At 53.4% G+C, this 19483-nt stretch overlaps 1 protein-coding gene across 1 annotated transcript in view; it reads left to right on the forward strand.

Moving 5' to 3' along the window:
* The first annotated feature begins 91 nt into the window (after positions 1-91).
* PDLIM1 (PDZ and LIM domain 1) overlaps positions 92-19483 on the forward strand; it is a 42423-nt gene continuing 23031 nt past the window's right edge. The window contains exons 1-2 of the mRNA XM_080401261.1: positions 92-249; positions 9963-10114. Coding sequence (XP_080257387.1) covers positions 154-249; positions 9963-10114 — 248 coding nt within the window. The 5' untranslated portion in view covers positions 92-153. The remainder of the gene's footprint in view (positions 250-9962; positions 10115-19483) is intronic.

A 19483-nucleotide genomic window follows, 5' to 3' on the forward strand; every position in this document is an offset into this window, starting at 1 on the left:
CACCCCCCATCACCCCCCATCACCACCCCCATCCCCCTGCAGCAGCCACCCGACACCGCAGCCCTCCCCGGGGGAGTCACCTTAAAGCTGGGCGGGGCGGGGGCGGGGCTGCCGGCGGGGCTGCCGGGCGGCCGGTGAGGTGCAGGCGCGCACATGGGGACGCACCGCATCGTGCTGCCGGGCCCCGGGCCCTGGGGCTTCCGCCTGGTGGGGGGCCGGGACTTCGAGCAGCCCCTCACCATCTCCCGGGTAGGGCTCGGCGCGGCGGGGTTGGGGGTGCAGCCGTGGCGGGGGGCTCTTTCCTTTCTCTTCTGCCTGTTATTTATTTTAATGTTTATGGAGTGGGGGGGCCTTCACCCGCCTTTGCCCAGGGGGGTCTTTGCCTGTCGCCCCCCGTGCCCCGCAGCGAGCGGGCGGGGGGAATCCCGGCTGCCCCGGCAGCTGGGGGCTCGCAGCCCAGCCCGCGGCGGCGGGGGGGACGGGGGTGCTCCCCTGCTTCTGCTTACCATGTATAGGTAAAGCGCAGCCTTTGTTTGCAGAAGCCGTGTTAACCCACCTCCGCCCGTCCCTATTAACCCCCCCCACACACACACCCCCAAAGAAAATTTCGGTGGCAAGTGACAGTTTCGCACCCAGACGGGTTTAGTGCCGCAACTTAATTTGCCCTCTGCTGCTCCAGCTTTACCTGTGCGCCAGGGCAGGTTTAGGTTGGGTATTGGGGAAAATGTCCCCACGGAAAGGGGTGGCCGAGCGTGGACCAGGCTGCCCAGGGAGGGGGTGCAGTCACCGGCCCTGGGGGTGTTAAAACCCCCGTCGGTGCGGTACTGGGGGACACGGGTTAGCGGTGGCCGCGGCAGCGCTGGGCTGACGGCCGGACCTGACGATTTTACAGGTCTTTCCCAACTCCAGCGCCCCCGTAATCCGCCAGCGCTCGGCCCCGGCTGCGCCGCTCCCCGGCCGGCGCCGCTGCCGCCTGCCCCGCTGTGCCGGGCCAGGGCACCCGTGTGCGCTGCCCCGCCTGGGGCCGCAGCCCCGCCGCCGCTTCGGGCGCCGGGGGGCGGAATTGACCCGCTTTGCACCGATAGCCCACCCCAGGGCAGCCCCCACCCCGGGGCAGCCCCCCACCGCACCCCGGGGCAGCACCCCCGCGCTCCGGCCCCGCCGCCGCCCGGGGCCCCGGGTGGGGAAGGGCCGTGGGGCGGCGCGAGCTGCCCTTGCAGCCCCCCGGGCTGGCGAGCCCGTTCCCCCGGTGCCTCCTGCCGCAGGGTCCCGCAGGACCCGGGGGGGGCTGCCGGCTCCAGGAGGGTACAGCGAGTGCGAGCCCTGTCAAGCCCGGGGTGGGGGGAAGCAATTAATTTTCTGTGTAATCTCTTTCAATTACATTAATAATGCTTCATTCTACCGAAGCGTTGTTTGGGCACGGCGGCAGGTTCCGCGGAGGGGAAGGGACAGTCACAGGCTGTTACAGCCACCGCAGCCCGGTCACTGCCCGCACCCTCGGCCGCCTTCGCCCCTGCCCCTGGGCACGTACCTACCGGGGGTGTAGGTCAGCAAAACGGCAAAAATAACCACCTCGTGAGAAATTGTGACCCTGGAGCCCAAAATGTAATAAAATAGCCTCTCTGGCGGGGGTGACGTAAATGCTGACAATTGGCAGCCCTTATCACAGCTTTCTCTTGTGGCCCCTCTGACATCTTTAATTTCCCCTCCAAGACTTGAAGCCATTAATCTTTCCTGTGGTTTGCGTCTAAGGCTTGTACCCTTGGCTCAGGAGCAGAACTTTCAGCGACTCCCCTCATCATGTCAATAAAGATCTGGTCCAGTTTTGGCCTGTCTTAAAGAGTCTAATCCTTTTGTGGGGACTTTCCAGGCCTATAACTTCCACCCCCCGCCCCTTACTGCATTTGGTACCCATGCGCTGGCCAGACAGCTTTTTGGGCAGGGAGCCCTCCACCCCCTCGCAGGATGGGGTGAGCTCTGGCTGCAGGACCAGCATCTGCCTAGAGTTACAAGGCCCTTGGTCCCACGAAGGTGTGAGACGGAGGGGCTACCAGAGAGGCTGGGGGGGGGCGTACCTGTGATGAGAGCATCACCCTAGGAGCGGGGGGTCCCTAGCAGCTGTCCCTCCCCAGTGCTGTTACATGTTTGTGACGTGCTCATGGGCAGCGCTGTTTGCAGCAGTGCTGGGGGCCAGGCTGCACAGGCTGTGCCGGGCGTGCGTCCCCCATGGCACAGGGGAGCATCGTCCTGCCGCTGCCGGCTGGGAGCGCAGCATCTCAGGCGTGCTGTGTGGGGGACAAGCCCCTTCCCCCTGGGGGAGCTTGGCTCAGCCTCACCCAGAGCTGCCTGTCCCACCGCTGCACTGGTGGGGTCACCCTGCAGCTCCAGGTGTGGTGGGGTGCTATGAGAGAGACATCCATCCCGTCGTGCGCCATGACTGGGGGTCTTGCAGCTGCCTAAATTTAGCCTGTGTTGCCTACCAGGAGCTCAGGTTTGGCTTCTGGCGGCACCATCATCATGGTGAGCTCCTGAGCACCTCGTGGTATTTATGGCGCTCATCACCGCTCTACCTCAACTCCTTGCTGGTGGCTTTCAGCTTCCCTAATGTAGGGGTGTTGTCCCACTCGTGCTGGTGGGAGGCAGCACCGCTTGAGTAGCCAAGGCAGCATGCTCGTGGGGGTGTGTTGGAGGTTGGCACTTCGGTCCCGGACCCAAGGAGGGTGAGGAGCACTAGTGCTGTGTACACGGGAGCCAGCGGAGCAGCCTGTGTGGCTGAGGAGAGCAGCAAGTGAAAGATGATGGTATTTCCACTGATGCTCTTGACTTTTGTCACTGCCCTGCCCCTCTTTCCACTTGAACTGTGTGTGTGTAAAACTGCTTTGGGCTCAAATGCATCATGAGCATCTTGTGTGAAGGTTTGTGGTTTCTTGGTAGTGTCGGACCAGTCATCCCAGCAAGAGCTGAGCATGGGCATTTCACAAGTGCTGCATGTCAGGCTTTCATGTGGAGTCCTCAGTCTCTTTCAGAGAGAAGTTTCACAGATGTTTATGTTTCTTTTTACAGCTGTAGTGTTATGGCAGATGCTTTATTACAGTCTTTGTTCAGAAAAAATACCTGTGTTGATCAGTGGAGTGGAGCCCAGCCTGCAGCCTGCTGGATCACCTCACAGGAGTGGGAAAGACCCCTGCCTGGGTGATACCGTGCAGTGAGTCAATGGGGTGGGATTAAAGAAACGCTCCTTCTGAGCTGTGGATGGGCATGCTGCAGGGTAATCGTGTCCACAGAGCTGCCCCATGTGCAGGGTAGCTCCCAGTTAAATCCAGTGAGGTTGGTGGAGGAAGCAGGCGACATGTTGCACGGGGAGAGATGCCGATGAAGCGGCGCTGGCTGGAAAGCAGCGTGGTTTGTAGATCCCATCCCTCAGGTAACATGAGATTTTTCCTCTTTGCTTACGTTTGATTTTGATGAACACCGGGGATTTCTGTGTCCAGTTGAATATATACATGGGACTGTCTGATAAACCTTGTTCTTGAGATGATTTTTGTGGTTTGTGGTTGTGGTGCATTGATCTTGAACATCTGACCCAGAATAATAGGGACAGGAGGGAGTTTTGCTCCATGTTTTGTCATATAAAAAAAAGCTCCCAGCCCCATTAAGGAGGAGTGTCTGTCAGGGTCTGTGAAACTGGATGTTTTGTGACAAAGCTGAGAGTTTTCCCAATGAAAAAGTGGTTTCAAGACAGCCCAGTTCTGCAAATATATTAAAAAGGTGAAATCTCAACATTACGCTTGTTGCTGATTTCAACTGCAGTGACATGAGTTCATCCCTGTTTAGTCTGACATTTTACCTGTTCATGGTATTTTACGTGCTCAGGATGTATAGCAAGAATAGAATTGGAAGGTAATTGGGCTTTTCCTGGGCATTTGGGATTTTTGTTTTTTAGCATGGCCCTCTGACCCAGCTCTATAAACTTACAACTGGATTTAGTGGTAAAACTGGACTTGATGGTGTGAGATCAGGCACGGGCTGGAATCACATGGTATGAAAAGACACCAGGTTTGACTTTGGTCGTGGCTGACATCCTCACCCTGCTGTCAGCTGGTCGCCCTGGTAGGAGCAGCTGTGCCAAGGGATCCTGGAGGCACCAGCGGCATGGAGCACCCCAGTAACCGGCATCGCTGGGGGCTGAGCAGCTCCTTGACCACCACTTGAGCATCAGTGAGCAAATCGCCTCACCTGTGTCATTTAAGACCACCTGCCTCTGTTCTGTGTCTAATGACTCCTCTTTTCTGTGTTAATAACACTTGCCTAGCTGTCAGGGAAGGGCAGGAAGGGGGGTGAGGGTGAGCTGGGCTGCCCGAGGGGCTTGTGCCATGGAAGCCCAGACCCTGCTGGGATGGGCTGGTGCCCAGGGGTCTCCCCAGCATGTCCCCTTCCCCTTCTCCCTGGCGACAGTGTGGCCAGGGCCAGCGCAGAGCAGGCAGCAGCCTTTGGTGTAAGGCCGCAGCGGTGCAGAGCACGGGAGCAGAATCTCGTGGAGCCGGCTGTAAGGAACCCGCCTGTCATCCCCCTCCCCTGGAGAGGAGAGGTGGGGAACGGGCTTGTCTGAATTTTCTCATAGCCTCTGATCTCTGCTGAGCCAGCTGCATGCTTTTGCTGGGAGAAACTGTGGCTGCCTCGCATAGTACTCCAGGCACTGAGGACATTACTCATGGTAAAGGAGCAGCGTGGGTGGGTGGGGAGGACTAAAGGGAATGTCAGAGATGTCTGGTTGTCACTGGTGGCCTTACAAGTATGTTGCTGCATGTCTATTCTGTCCAGCAGAGCTGCAGCTGGGTTTTCCTCTCAAGCTGAGATAGGTACTGCTTATCCAAATCTTTTTCTTGGCTGATGTTAATTTTCTCATTTCTTATCTCTTCATCGCTCGCTGCGATGTGTGCCTAGGTGTGGGGTGATGGGTGGTGCCGGAGGCTGTGCGGTCGGTGGGAAACCATGAAGGGCTGACGGAGCGGCGAGCAGTGCGCCTGAACCGAGGGGGGAGAGGGCCAGAAAGAATTGAATGAATTTTAGACCCACCCATCTATCTTGACTCACAGGGAGCTGCGATATGCTGCTTTCCATAGGAACGCTTCCCACCCTTCCTCCCTCTCCTTTGCTGTGGGCAGCAGCTTCCCCTAACGCACCCATGGCTCCTCTGGGACCCTGGCCTGCAGGAGACAGGCGCCGTGCGGCCCGGGGCAGGAGCGGAGCTGGCTGGGCAGCTCTGTGGAGGTGCCCACCAAACACAACACCCGGTTGTGTTTAATTAGCTCTGGGACAGGCAGAGGTGTTGTAATGAGCGCCTGGGAGCTGGGTAGGCAGCCAGATGTGTTTCATTCCTTCTGCTGAATCCAGGTGTTTTCTCTTCTAGTGTAAATGCACTTGCCTGAAGTCTTGACATGTCGTAGCCGACTCCTCTGTGTGGTGCCTGGCTGCCAGTGCCCGGGGACGAGAGCAGGCAAACCATCGGGGAGAGAAATCGGAGCTCTGCAAAGTCCCGGTGCTGCTGGCACACTGGAGCCCAGGGGTCTGTGCAGGGAAGGTCACCCCCCCACCCCGCTGGGACTGCAGAGCTATAGATACATATCTCTGTGTGTGCAAGTGTGTACATATGCAAAGCTTCACTCTGTAGTATAAGAAAATAACGTATGTTTGTCTTCTATCCATACGACCCCTGAATCTGCGGGACCTCTTTAAAAAGAGGGGTCCAGTCCTACAACTGGTGTAAACTGTTATCTGCTACACTGAGCTTTGCATGAGTAAAGAGCGCATGATCAAGCCCATGGATTATGGGGATTATTTGTTTCTTCCATATGCTGGCAAATGTGTCTGAGCTGGTATCAGGGACCTGGTCTGATGATTGTCCCCCTGTACCCGGCACTGGTGGGGCTGCAGCTCAAACCCTGTCTCCAGCTGCGGGCCCTTCGCTGCCAGAGGGATGTAGAAGGGCTAGAGCGTGCCCAGAGCCGGGCAGGGGGCTGGGGAAGGGGCTGAGGCACCAGTGTGAGGGGGGGCGGCTGGGGGGGTTCAGCTTGGAGAGGAGGGGGCTCAGGGAGGACCTGATCGCTCTCTGCAGCTCCCTGAAAGGAGCGTGTAGTGAGGTGGGGGTCAGCGTCTCTTCCCCAGTAATAAGTGATAAGGTGAGATGAAATGGCCTCAAGCTGCACCAGGGAAGGTTTAAATTGGGTACTAGGAAAAATTTCTTCATGGAAAAGGGTGGCCAAGCACTAGAACAGGCTGCCCAGGGAGGCGGTGGAGTCACCATCCCTGGAGGTGTTTAAAAGACATGTAGATGCAGTGCTTGGGGACATGGGTTGGTGGGACTTGCCAATGCTGGGTTAACAGTTGGACTTGATGATCTTAAAGGTCTTTTCAACCTAAACAATTCTAGGATGCTATGTGTCTGGTTATAAATATCTAGATTATTTCTGTAGTAGCCCAGATTTCTTACGCAGTGACGCCAGCACAGCAGAGCGTCGCCAGTGGCACACTCTGGGACCGGTGCTGGGTACCATGTGAAGCAGTGCTGCTCAGCGTCTCTCAGCGCTGTCTGTTGAACAGTGAAACAACCTAATGGCAAAGCGTTACCACATGGCCTGGGAGCCATCACCGCATGGTAGGGCATGGCTCCTTCCCAAAGGGCACCCTTGGGCATGGTGTTACAAGGTGCACAGAGCTTTACCCACCCGATGACAGTGTCCCTGAGGCTGGGGGGCTCCGTGGACCCTGCGATGCTGCCCACTTCCCCTCTGCCAGAGGCTGTTTGACCCCAGTGGGTGAAGCCCAAGCCGGTCAGGGAGTGCTTTTGAAAGAGACTGGAGCTATGCTTTTGCACGAGATGTCACTTGTGCAAAGTTGGCATTTGCAGGTTTTGTTCTTCACGGCACCTTTTGGCTCTCCTCGCCTTCTCCCACAGAAGTGCAGCTGTAGCTGCTCATTGCTAGGTCGCCCGCGCGTGCAAGGCACTGGTCCCTCAGATCCTGCTGATGTCTGCTCCGTGCCCGGTCAAGGAGGGAGGGAAGAGGCTGGTGCAAAGCTTTAAGACATCTGAGAGGAGGACCAAAGCGGTTTCAGGCGGCACATCGTTTGCTTTTCCATTTCTGGAGTCCCTTCAGTTGGGTTGTGTCAGCTGACTGGTGGCTGCCAGCGCTTCGAGCACCTCTGCCTGTCCCTGCTGCTTCCCATGGACCAGGGAGGGATGTGACAAAAATAAAAGCAGGAAAAGGTTTTCCCATTGGCAGCTTTCTGCTCCTTACTTAGTAACAGAAACACTTTTTGCTTCCCTGATTTGACTGGTAGGTGAGCAAATCTCAAAAGCAGCATTGACAGTGCTGAGATAAGCCCAGGCCTTACTGGGAGGGGGGAAGGGGACGTTATTAGGAGCTATTAATCATCCTAAAAGGCTGGGGGATGGGTTCCCTGCAGTACTGTGCCCTTGTGCGGACGTGTTTGCTATGAGCAGCCCTGGCAGGGAGTGTGGGCTGGATGCAGGGGAGCAGTTTGTGGAAGGTTGCATTTCAGGGCGAGTTATTTCCAGAACTGAAGAAACTGGATTTTAAAACCATGTTTCCTTTTGGCAAATTCACTTACCTTTTTCATGCCTGTGCATCCTTGTAGCTTCCCCACAGGGGAGAGGTTTGTATGGTGTCTGAGTGGAGGTCATCACCCTTCTGCTACCAGTGGCCCTTATCTGATGGAGAAGAGCACTCACGTTTCAAATTCCTTTGAAGTGGACACAGAAGGGGAACGTGACACCACAGGCACTGGCAGAACGCTGAGATGTTTCTGTGAACGCTGAGATGTTTCTGTGAATGCCGCATGCTCATCCCGGTGGCTTTTGGGGTTTCTTCAGGGAGGTTTCAGTATTTCGGTGTATCTGGCTCAGCTGCCCCTTGTAGTAGCAGATCATCTCTCGCAGCCTGCCACATGTTGGGCAGATTATCAGTCTTTAAATGCAAGCGGCACACCGAGCCTCCAGCAGCGTTCCAGCGGCACTGTTAATCCGCTGTTACTCGTGACCCCTTGGCAGTCTTGTCTGATGGAAAATGCATCATGGCAGTAGCCGTGCTGACCTCGGTGCTCCTCACAGGGGTGAGCAGTGTGCCACTCTCCCTCCTTCGGCAGCAGAGGAAATACAGGCACCAGGCAATTGAGTGGCTCAGCTGAGGCTCAGCGAGCGGGGCAGGACCCATGGGGCAGCAGTGGGCTGCGCTTGGTGGTCTCTGTAAGCCACTGGTCAGCTGTGGGCTGCAGCCTGGGTGGCAATGATCTTCACAGTTAAAGCAGATTTTCTGTATCCATCTGGTGCCTTGTCTGGACTTTCCATTAGCGGTTCCTCAGTCAGTTTGCAGTCTGCTTGCAGCATTCAAAGTGGCAGGCAGGCAGGCAGGCACTGGCGGTTGACCCATCTGAAGGGTTAATATTAGGCACCTTGGCCAACCTTGGGCATCTGTGATACGCATCTGTGTCCTCCACTTTTCTGTGAAATACTACCCCAGTAGAGAGGCGAGAATGAGAAAAGCATCTCATGATCTTCCTTCTGGTTAGGGAAAACGTCCCGCTATAGCTGTGAGGAGCTGTGCAGAATGGCCCTGGTTGAAGCCCAGGGAAGGCAGCGATTGCAGCTGAGCTCTGACACCTCCAGGAGCTGAACAATGTTTGTTTATGTCTGACAGCTCTGCGGGGTTTTCTCAGCTGCTTTCCAGCATGCTGAAACCTAGCCTGCATGTGTAGAATGAATACCGGTTGCAACAGACTCGTAAAAGAGGTATGTTTCAGCTGCAAGGCATGTTTTAATCTGTACTCGTGTCTGCAAGCAGTGCACACTTCTCATTTCCTCTGCCTACGAAATAATTGATGAAAGCCCACAGTAACCATTACGCTCCTTGCACAAAGTCATTAAAACCACACAGTGTAGTGTTTGCAAAGCTGCACACAAAGGTGACATTCTTCTCTTCAGGCCAAAATTATTGCCTAGGCAGAGAGTGGTCTCAGTTGTTAAGAGGACACCTCTTTAGCAGCAGCAGTAGAAAATGAATGAGCCGTTTTAGTTGATTTGCTTGAGAATGCTTAAGTTTTAGCTGGGACCTTCTTTTTTATGAGGAGTATTGTACTGATGGCATTGCCGCATAGCAGTGGTACCTCTGGGAAGCAAAGTGCCATGTGTGGAGAGGACAGGGGGATGTAATATGGCAGAATGTATCCAGGTCAGGCCGGTGATGATGCTTTTGTTATTTCAGAAAGTATCATCAGATTGTGGTGTAAAGATGAAGCTTGTGACACCTTTCTCCCTTCCAGTCTGCTTGTTGGAACAAGCCCTACTCTGGGGTTGACCTGGCTGCAGTCAGTGGGCGTCTGTTGCAGCTCTTCTGGGCAAGACCAGGTTGTTACAACAAGAGAATCAATCCAAAGTCTTGAGCCCAAACCTCTCCTCCAAGGAAGGAAGTGAACGAGACTGTGATGCAGACGAAGGTGTCTGTGACTGGTGTTGACTGTATCGCAGCGGCTCTGATGCTCTGTTCTGCCACCCCCGTTGTCAGAGGCTTGCCCCTCCCGGCTGCCTTCAGCACCTTCTGTTTCGGAGTGCGCTCCTCTGGCCAGCAGGAGCAGAGCTGCCTTCGCATGGTCTTGCTCTTTAGCACGAAGGCAATTGGCTTGAGCGAAAATACAATTTTTGACATGTTGTCCCCCTCCCCAATTTTTATCTGCGGGTGCTGAAATAGAATCCTGCCCTTGACTAATACTGAGGAGTGTCTGAAGCCAGGTACGGATATATTTCTGCTGAGAATTCACTTTTGTTACTTTTCACCTCTTTGCTTCCAGGTGTCAGTGAGAGAAGCCCCAAGTGCTCCAGCTACTCTTCAGCCGTTGCAATGGAAAGCTGCTCCCTGGAAAGTCCGTTCACTCTTTTTGTTTTCCCTTAGGTGACTCCAGGTAGCAAAGCGGCAATAGCCAACTTGTGTATAGGAGACCAGATCATAGCCATCGATGGAGTGAACACGGAGGCCATGACGCACCTCGAGGCACAGAACAAGATCAAGGCTTGTGCAGATGAGCTGACTCTGACGGTCAGCAGGTACGTCGGCAAGTGAGGCTGGGGCTGGGGAGGGGCGCGGGATGGGCAGTGGCAGTGCTTGGGTTTGGCAGCAGACCTCTGGCTGGTTTGTTTAACTTGACCTCTTGTCTGGCCAGGCGCTGGATAGCAAGAGGGAGCCACGTTTCAGTCCTTAATCCTAACGCTGCTTGCATTTGCTGCACTTTGACCTTATGAAAACAATTTTCCTAGTGAGAAATTGGCTGATAATTTGCAGCAGAGCCTGTCAGCCTGCTCTGTGGCTCCTGACAGCAAGAAATCAAAGACATGTCTCATGGAAACTTCAATCATAGCAAAGGAGGTACAACCAGAGTTGGCCTTTCTTCCTGTTGCGCTAATTTAATGGTTAAAATATATCATTGTGTGTTGTCCAAGCAATTAATTGCCTAGTTTCTGCCATGTGCAGACTCAGAAATGTTGCACATTTTGGAGCCTCTTGATCAAACAGTGCTAGATGATGATGATCCAGGGTGCAAGAAGGTGGCTGTCAGGCATCGGTCTCCGAGTCCTGAAAAATTGGAGGGAGGTAAGAGCGGAGCCACAGTCTCTGGCACCAATACGGAGCATGGGCTGGCTCCTGCCTTCTCACTGCCCTGGGTGGCAGATCAATGGACAGCTTCATCCCTTTCCCAGCCATGCGTTGTTCTTGGGCCGTCTTTGCACAGGGAAGTCATATGGAGGCTGCAAGGGTGGGGGTCTGCTTTGCACTGATCCATTGCTTCTTAAAAGAAATGGAGCCTTGGCTTTTGGTTGCAGGTTTGGGGTTTTTTGTTGGTGGTTTGTGGGGTTTTTTGAGGGTGCTGAGGATTTATCCTTCCCCTTGAAGTGCAGCCCTAGGTACCAGCACTTCTGAACGCCAGATGGTAGCTGCAGCGTGGCATTTTCTTGTTGCCCTGGAGTAAGTTTCCCTGTGGCCGCCTTCCCCTGAGCAACTGTCCCTCGTGGCAGATGCAGGGGAAGCGCTTTCAGGAGCAGTGCAAAAGCGTGCCTCGAAAGGCACAGTAGTTCAGTTGTTCAGGGCTTTTCTGTAATAAACAGAAGTCTTTTACCGTAGCTCGGACAATGCCCGGAGTTCAGCAGGCATTTCCCAGTGCAGGAAGAGGCGATGGGTCTTGGCCAAAAAAAGCCCGACAATTCACTGAGGGAATCGACAGAGGGAGGGACGGAGCACAGTGCGGGCAGTGTGAGCGGGTGGCGAGCATTGCAGCAGCCTCTGAGCCCCACGGTTTCTCGTGCTGGCCTCTAACTCGGCAGGCTGTAGCCATCCTGTGAAGGAGGCTCCCCCTCCTCGCCACGACAGCCAGCTGCTGGACTTGGCAAGCCAGAGCTCCGTGCTTCTGGCTGGGGGAGAGGGGAGGCACGGGCTGCTCCAGCCTGCGGGCAGCCTCCTCTTACAGATCATTGAGTCTGCAAAATGTGTTTGCTAATGTTAATTACAAAGTCGTTCACTTTATAGCTACCCGTGCATTTCACTGGGTGTGGAGGCTGCCCAGGGAGGGATCTCTAGCTGCGTGTGCAGCTGTGTAGAACCGCGCAGGGGCTTCGACTTAGTGCAGCCCAACTCCTGTTCAAGCCCCCCCATTCAATGAGGTAGCATGAGTGTGTCGGACGTGCCTGTGGCTGTACTGGTGGGTGAGTGCGGCCAAGGCGGGTGTCAAGACCGCAAGGGCGTGCAAGCAGTGATCTGACAATATATCCACTTCAGGGTTTGATATCGCTACCCACCACTCTGTGTAAAATCCATTTTAGATAATTCTAGGTAAGTCTTTAGTCCTCCTCTTTCTTGGGAATAAAGTTCTGCTTAGGGAAGGCTTGCTTACTTTTTCAGAGACTTGGTAGCTGCTGGAGATGTATTTGTGTTGGGGAACATGATACTGCAGGAGGCTTCCTTGGAGGAGAAAGCTCTTCTTTAATGCTAAAGACAGTAGTGTACATCATGTGGTCTTTTCTGGTTGTACTCTGAGAATATTTTACCCCCAACACCCAGCTGTCTCCTCCTGGGCCCCCGTAACTGTGTTGTCCCAAATGCAGTTGGACTCGGTGGTTAGAGATGTGATGTAGGTTTGGCTGCTGATGCTGGAGACCTTTACTTTGCAGTCTAAGGCCAAGACCTTAAAATGCAAGATCTTGAGAGGAGGCCCAGGGGGGTGACAGAGAAGGCATTTTAAAACAGCTGGAGCCCATGCATCACCTTCCTGCTCAGCTTAGGGTAGAGGAAATGGGTGAGGACATGGGCTGGTGGGCAGCCCTCTGCTGTAAAGACGGGAAGAGCGCTGCTACAGAGGTGGGGAGGGTGGAAGGCACCCGGGGAAATGGGTGCCACCTGGCCAAGCGGTAAGGCTTGGGCTTCCCGAACCTTGGCGGGCCAGGCTCTGCTAGTAAGGCTTGACCTTACTGAGGAAGGCTGACGATGCAAGGGTCAGGGCTGGCAGTTTTTCCTCCAAAGCAACTCTGCAAATAGTTGGCTGAGTATGGAGAGGAAAGTGTATCATGGGCACTTTGATGCCACCAACTCTTGGGTCTGGCTGCCATGCTCTGCACTCACGGGTCGTTAGCTGGATGAGTTGCACCACACACAGTGCTGGCACAGGCCACTGCTCCGATGGGGCAGCAGCTCCATGGGCTGGAGCATTGCACCCAGCTGGGGCTGGGGATGCACCAGCTCTGCCTGCTTGTCCGCAGTGGTAAGTCTTCCAGTCCTTCTTTTGTACTTGCTGTCACAAGGATGTCTTGTGAAAGCTTAAACCCTTAGTGATTTTTTATTTCCTATATGGTCAATTTTAAATGATTACTCATTTAAATGATTACCTGTGCAAAACACTCTCTGACCAGTGTTTGGGGTGGCAGCAAGGTCGTGCCAGGAGAGAGCTGAGACATGGGTCTGTGTTCACATCAGGCGCTGTGGTTCCACCAAAAGGTCAAAACAGTCACGACAGTGGGAGCCTTTGTTTGTGACTGTACTGTGGATGCTGAATGTGCATGTGGGTGCAAGAGGAGACTGGGTGAATTAATGGAAGACAAGTCTGTAAAGGATGTATTATCTGTCATGGCAGTGTCTGGGTGGCCTTAAGCTGCAAGTAGCTGGAGGCTGGGAGAGCCTTTAGGGAAGCTTTGTGCTAGCTTGTTATCATCTTGTGCTCTTCTGTGGACCAAAACAAGCTTTCTCTCTGTGTGTTCTGCAAATATACACCCCTCTTCTCTTCTCGTGGTAGCCAGGCAGTTCAGATGTCTTCCTGTTTGGCTGTACTAATGATCATTTAAGAGAAGTGTAAGTGTAGAGGACTGAACAGACTTAAACACTTCTGGTAAAGGAAATGCTGTTTGCACTGGGGGCTTGATTGTGAGTATCAACAGCATTCTGCTGTTTCCTGTTTCGGTATTTTCCTTAACGATGGTAACAGTCCAAAAATATTTCAGATCAGACCATAGGCAGGAAGCTAGCCTGACACATGTCACCATTAAACATGGATCAAATTGCTAGCTGAAGAAAACATGCCTGCTCTGCTTTTTCACCCAAAGGTGCAAATCTGTTAATTTCCTAGGGTTTAAAACCCAGCCACAAATTGCTTTCTCTGAATATGCTTCTCTAAGTGGTGCTGCCAGGTGCTTTGCTGTTTGACGTGTGACCAGAGTTGGAAAGGTCTGTTTTATGCCTCGAAAGTGGGTGTTCAACAATGTTGACGCATACACTGAATTCCTGCTGAACTTGGCCTGGCAGCTCCCCGCTCTGTTCTGAGCCGCCTCGGTTTGTTCGTTTTGCTTTTGGTTTGGGGCTAGAGAGTGCTTTTGGAAATGGAGCTCCCAAGATGCCAAAGTTAAGGTTCCGTTACTGTCCTCAGGGATGTGAAATGAGGCTCGGCACCGTGTTTCCGTGGCACATGCGGACAGCCCTACCTGCAGTGGACGGTTGCTCCGCTCAGCTCAAAACCACCTGGGTGCTCCACTGAGGGATTGCATGGGCAGGTTTTTGAGCCTCTCCCATTCACAGCAAAAGTGAAGGTTTGGATCTTGAGTCTTTGAGAAAGGCTGCTCTTTGCCACCCCCCACCCCCCTTTTTTTTCTTTTTTTTTCTTCTTTTTTTCCTTTCCTTCTTTTCTTCCTGCTTTTGCCCCCCCCCTTTCTTCTTTTTTCCCCCTTTTCTTTAGTTAGTGTGTTACATCTCTGCATTGACATTCTAGAGCCAAGCCAAGCCTCCCCCCAGGCTGCCCCCTTTCAAGCACACCTGATTCTCCTGTAACCAGTGTTAGCAGCAAGACACATCCAACAGACTGGAAGAAGCTGTCAGCTGCCTTTGGAGCCTTAGCACGTTTTGGGAAAGATGCTTGCTTTGACAGAGCACCCAGAAGAAGGGAAGGCTCAGGAGGATCAAATTCTCCTACTGCAAAATTCACCTGGCAGCTGAAAGCTCCGGGCACCACCAATGTCAGTGGTAATGCTCATGATGGATGTGGCACACAGCTCTGTGCAGCTGTAGCTGTGGCTGTACAAAGCAAATGGTCACTGCAGCACAGGTGACAATTATTGCTAAAGCAAAGGGCTCTCTGCCTGTGGCCTTAGTCACCAAATGGCTGGTGGGACTGTGCAGCCCTGAGCAACTCAAAGGCATGGCGTGTATTTATATGGGTTGTTTTTTTCCGAACAAAAAGGATGTGTTTCTAAAGTGAGTCTGTCTCTCCCTTTGTGTCTGGAGGTGGGTTGGGGTTGGTAATACCAGGAGAAGAGTTGTGAAAAGGGGCTGCAAACATGTAACCTCTTGTTTTGCTCCTACTGTCCCTTTCTTCAAATTTCAAGTTGCTTTTCTGCAGCTCTACTGTCAGTGTACAATATATTCATGCACCTTTCTTGTTTGCCGAGCAGCCTGTCGCTTTGTTAAAAGTGGTGCCAGGGAGTGAAGCTGTGTACTTGTTCTTTGAAAAGCGCTAGGCTCAGGGGAGTCATGTCTGCTGCCGGCACATGTTAGACGTGTGGTCAGAAGGGACCGCGTGTAGGTGCTTACGAAGGAGAGCATGTGTGCGATGTCGTCTGCACATTGCTCGGCAGCCGTGGTTGCATTCTGTGCTTGCTCCATGTGTTCCCAGGTCTCAGCTGTGGGGACCAGTTGCACAAAGCCACAATGGGCTCAAGTTTGTGTTCTAGGAATTTGGTGAAATCCGTTGACTTGTTTAGGTTTGCATTTGCTTCCCTGCCAAGAAGACTTTCCCAGCTTTGTCATCTTACTAATAATTCTTTTGGCCCTGGGAAAAGCCTGATGCCGTGTGTGTATACGTGATGCAGCTATATACGGGTACGCAGCTTGCCTGATGTCTGTGGCAGCTCGCAGCCTCCCCATGGCTGGTGTGGGGCTCCCAGCCCTCCCGGGTGCTTTTGATAGGAAGTGGCTCGTTCAAAGTCATTTTGCCAAGTCGAGCTGGGCGTTCATTGTGTTTTTACAGCCTCCTTGGCGAGGCAGCGCGATTAGCTCTGTGGCTGGCTAGTGGAAGGGCAGCGTGCATCTGAGAGGCCGGGGTTGGTTTATCTGTAACTCTGTAAGGAAACTGCTCGTGATAAACTCCTCTGCTGCTTCAGCGAAGTCAGAGGCGCCTGAAGCGCCCGGAGCAGAGGGCCGTGCATGAAGGTGTGGGCAGTTGTGACTGGCCTTGCTGCTGGGCTTGGCAGTGGGTGGCACGCAGCCTGACGGCAGCTTCGCTCACCAAAGTGAGTGTGTCCATTAAGGGATGGTTGCTAAAAGTGATTAAATCCAAGGGCATGTACTTTGCAGCTGTTGTAGCTAAAAGGCTGATTAAAAGCTTTGGTAGCCTGAGCGCTCTTGTAGTTAGTTTCCAAACAAACAGAATTAAAATGCCTCTCTAAAACTCTGGGGAGGGTTTGAGAGAGGAATTCTTTAAGTCTTTCCTCTTCGCTTTTTCAGCTAGCAAACTTTGTGTCACAAGGAACTTTTCAGTCATTACGGGTTTATTTGCTTCTTTGGTTGGTATTTAAGTCACGTCCATCCCAGTGTTTGAAATGGGAATGTTAAACGTGCCTTTCTTCTTTAGGGAACTTACACAGTTCCTGGCACGCAGCATCAGACCCTCATTTTCCGGCTCTGAATTTTCCCTGGAAGCTATGGCCCAGCTCCGCACGCAAAGCGTTGATAGCAAAATCTCGACTCTTATAATGTTTATATTACACCATGTTCAAGCCAAGCTTCTTGAAAAATGTTGTATTTCGTAAATACCTCTCCAGATTCCTGCCTTGACTTGCATGCGGTTTCCTTCCTCCCCTTCTTGCCAGTACCCCCCCATCCCGACTAGCACCAGAGAAATGTCTTTCTAACTTTGGGTCTGGGTTTCTGCCTGGGTGAAAGAGCAAACGCTCGGCTCAGTCCCTGGCCCTGTCTGGGTTACTCTCTGCCCTGTAGTAAGGAAGCAGCACGGAAGTATGAACTGCAAACATGATGGAGTCTGTATATCCACGTGTCTGCAATAAAGTTGCTTGGCACTTCTTCCAGGGCTTGTTTGTGCCATGGTTTTGTCTTTTCTTTCTGCACTGTTTGGGCATCGCTCCCTGCTGGCATCTCGTTTGAAAGAATGGGTGTGAGAAACCATGTCATAACATAAATATTCATCAATTTAAGCAGGAATCTGTGAGACCTAGGGGGATGTCGAAGCCTGCTGGCTTTCACCAAAGGCAGGGTGGGGTTCCCCAGCAGGCTGGTGGGCATCCAGCCCTACCGCCACTTGAGAGGGATGGGGCAGCCCTGCCAGTGTGGCCGCGCTCGGTGCAGGTGTCCAGCCTCACCGAGGGGACTGCAGAGGTGGGTTTGTGGCTGAGGGTCCTCTCCCCAGATTTGGGGAAAAAATCCTTCAGAAAGCCACTCTAGCCTACCCATGGCAGCCTGCTGTGAACTGAAGGCACCACTGCTGAGGCTGGGTTGGAGCCGTCTGCTCTGACGCCTTTTCCCTGCCTCATATAAATAAGAGATGAAACGTATAGGTAAGATACAAACAGGGTGAGTGTAACCAATCTGCCCTCCCGTCTGGGCCGTGCACCCACGTTTCCCAGCCTTCCGGAAAACACGCCCTGGGCCAGCAGTGGGACGCAGGGCGAACTTCTAGGTGCTATTTTTCTTTTTCCTGCCACACTTCACTAAAATGCAGGCGCTGACACCAGGAGCAGAGCCAGGAAACCCTTATAGAATCATTTAGGTTGGAAAAGGCCCATCAGGTCTGACCGTTACTCCAGCACTGCCAAACCCATCACTAAACCAAGTCCCCCAGCACGACATCTATGTGTCTTTTAAACACCACCAGGGCCGTGACTGCACCCCCTCCCTGGGCAGCCTGGTCCACGCTCGGCCACTCCTTTCCGTGGGGACATTTTCCCCAATACCCAACCTAAACCTGCCCTGGCGCAGCTTGAGGCCGTTCCCTCTTGTCCCATGGTGGGAGAGCCGGGACTATGGCAGTCCTGCGATGCAGTCCTACTGATGGCCCACAGCCCATGCGGTGGGACAGGGCAGCACCTGGGAGGCCCTGCTGGGCAGAGCCGCCTCATCTTTGCCACTTCGCTGGGGCTATAAATGGGCTGTGGAGAGCGGCTGAAGGGCTCTGCTGCAGCTGCTGTGGAGACAAAGGGAAGCTTTATCCTCCCGGCCTTAGAGGGACAGCCGCGTGGGCTATTTAACCTTTCTGTTTGGATAATTTTTAAACTGACTTGGAAGTAAAGCCTGGAGTGACCTTGCTGCTTCCATTTATATCCAGTGATGGATGGGAATGGCAGCAGGCTGGGAAGCAGACTAGAGCCTTTTTGCCTTGCTTATAAATAAGGGAGAAAAATCTGGTCCAAAGCCCCCGCTGGCTGCAGGAGCTGGCTGGCTGCCTCCCCTGCACTGGGACCAGCGTGCTGCATCGCCCCAAACGCACTGGGTGAGGGGCGGCAGGGTGAGGGGCGGCAGGGTGAAAGCAGGTGCCTGGGGGGGAGTTTCTGCTCTGAGTTCACCCCTTGGCCTGCTCTGAGCTTCAGTTTTCTGTCTGAATAAGGGCTTTTGGCACTTCCAAAATCTGATCGTATATTTGAACTGCTGTAAGAGAAAATGCTGCCTCAGGAGTACTTGGATCACAGCTAGTGAGAACTGGCATGGGGGTATCTCACACTAGGAACCAGCTGAAGTGTTTAATGCTTCTGAACTGCTCTTGCCTTTCCAGCCAACATCCAGTTGCTCCTGCCCTGCCAGCCAGGGTGTGTTTGACTTCCATATGCTTTGCTGTGTCCCCTGTTTTTCCTGAGGAGATGAAACTTGGTCACACATGATGTGCTAACGCTGTCGAGGAATAAGGCTTTGCATCAGGTGGCGGGCTGCTCCCCTCTGCACAAACACAGTCTCCATGTGCAAAATGCAGCTGTGGCTTTGGAGGCTTGGTAGCCACAGTCTGGGTGGAACTGCTGGGTCCTCAGGCACCTTAAAGCACGAGTTGCCAGGAGCGAGGAGGGAATGGTTGTTTTGTGCCCACCTGGGAAATGTTGCACAGCCAGTAACAGCAGCTGCTGGGACAAGGTGATAGGCATAGATCCAATCCCATGCGGTGGTTAGGTTTGTGTTCGTTAGCCTGGGTGCCCCAGCTTCCCAGCCACCAGGATCTGGGTGATGTAGGATGTGGGGTATTGGCACTGGGGCTGGGCCCACAGGATGCAGTCACCTGTGGTCAAAGGTTTGCTGTGCCTGAATGCCAGCACAGGACACCTGGTGCGACCGGTGTCTGTGCATGTCCCTGTGAAGGGCAGGACAGTGCAGCAGGCTCCGTTCAGGTTTCTTCTGTGTAAAGTCCAGGGTGCAACAGAGGTAACATCAGGGCAATGAAATTTCTCCCTTTGCCTGCGTGAGGATGCTGCCTCCCATCTCCTCCCACTGAGCTATGCTCCAGCTACGAGTATTAAAATACTATTTATGCAGCAAATGTCTGGGATATACAAGTGCATCATGGTCAAGTCTGAGCTGTTTAAAAAAAAAAAAAAAAAAGTCCTGCCATTGGAGGGCTTTTAGAGGAATGGTGTAGAGCAGATTGAATTTATCCTGAGTAGCTCCGCACCCTGTTTCTCCACCCTTGTTGGTTTTGTAAGACTTTCCTGTTTAAAGTCTCTTTCCAGTTACCCATTTACTTCAAGCATCCTTGTTTTGCTAACTAAGTACTTAAATTGTAGCTGAGCCTGGTCCCACAAATATCTGGGAAGCGCATCTATCTGCAGTTGCAGATTCCACAAAGGGCTCCTGTCAAAACAGGACATGGTTTTCAAAACTCATCCCAAGAGTTTGTCGGCCATCTGGTTGCTGTGTGATGTAATGTTTAGCGTTGAGCAGCGGTTTTCATTCCA

The sequence above is a fragment of the Falco punctatus genome (assembly GCF_963210335.1).
Source record: "Falco punctatus genome assembly, chromosome: 9".
Classification (NCBI taxonomy): domain Eukaryota; kingdom Metazoa; phylum Chordata; class Aves; order Falconiformes; family Falconidae; genus Falco; species Falco punctatus.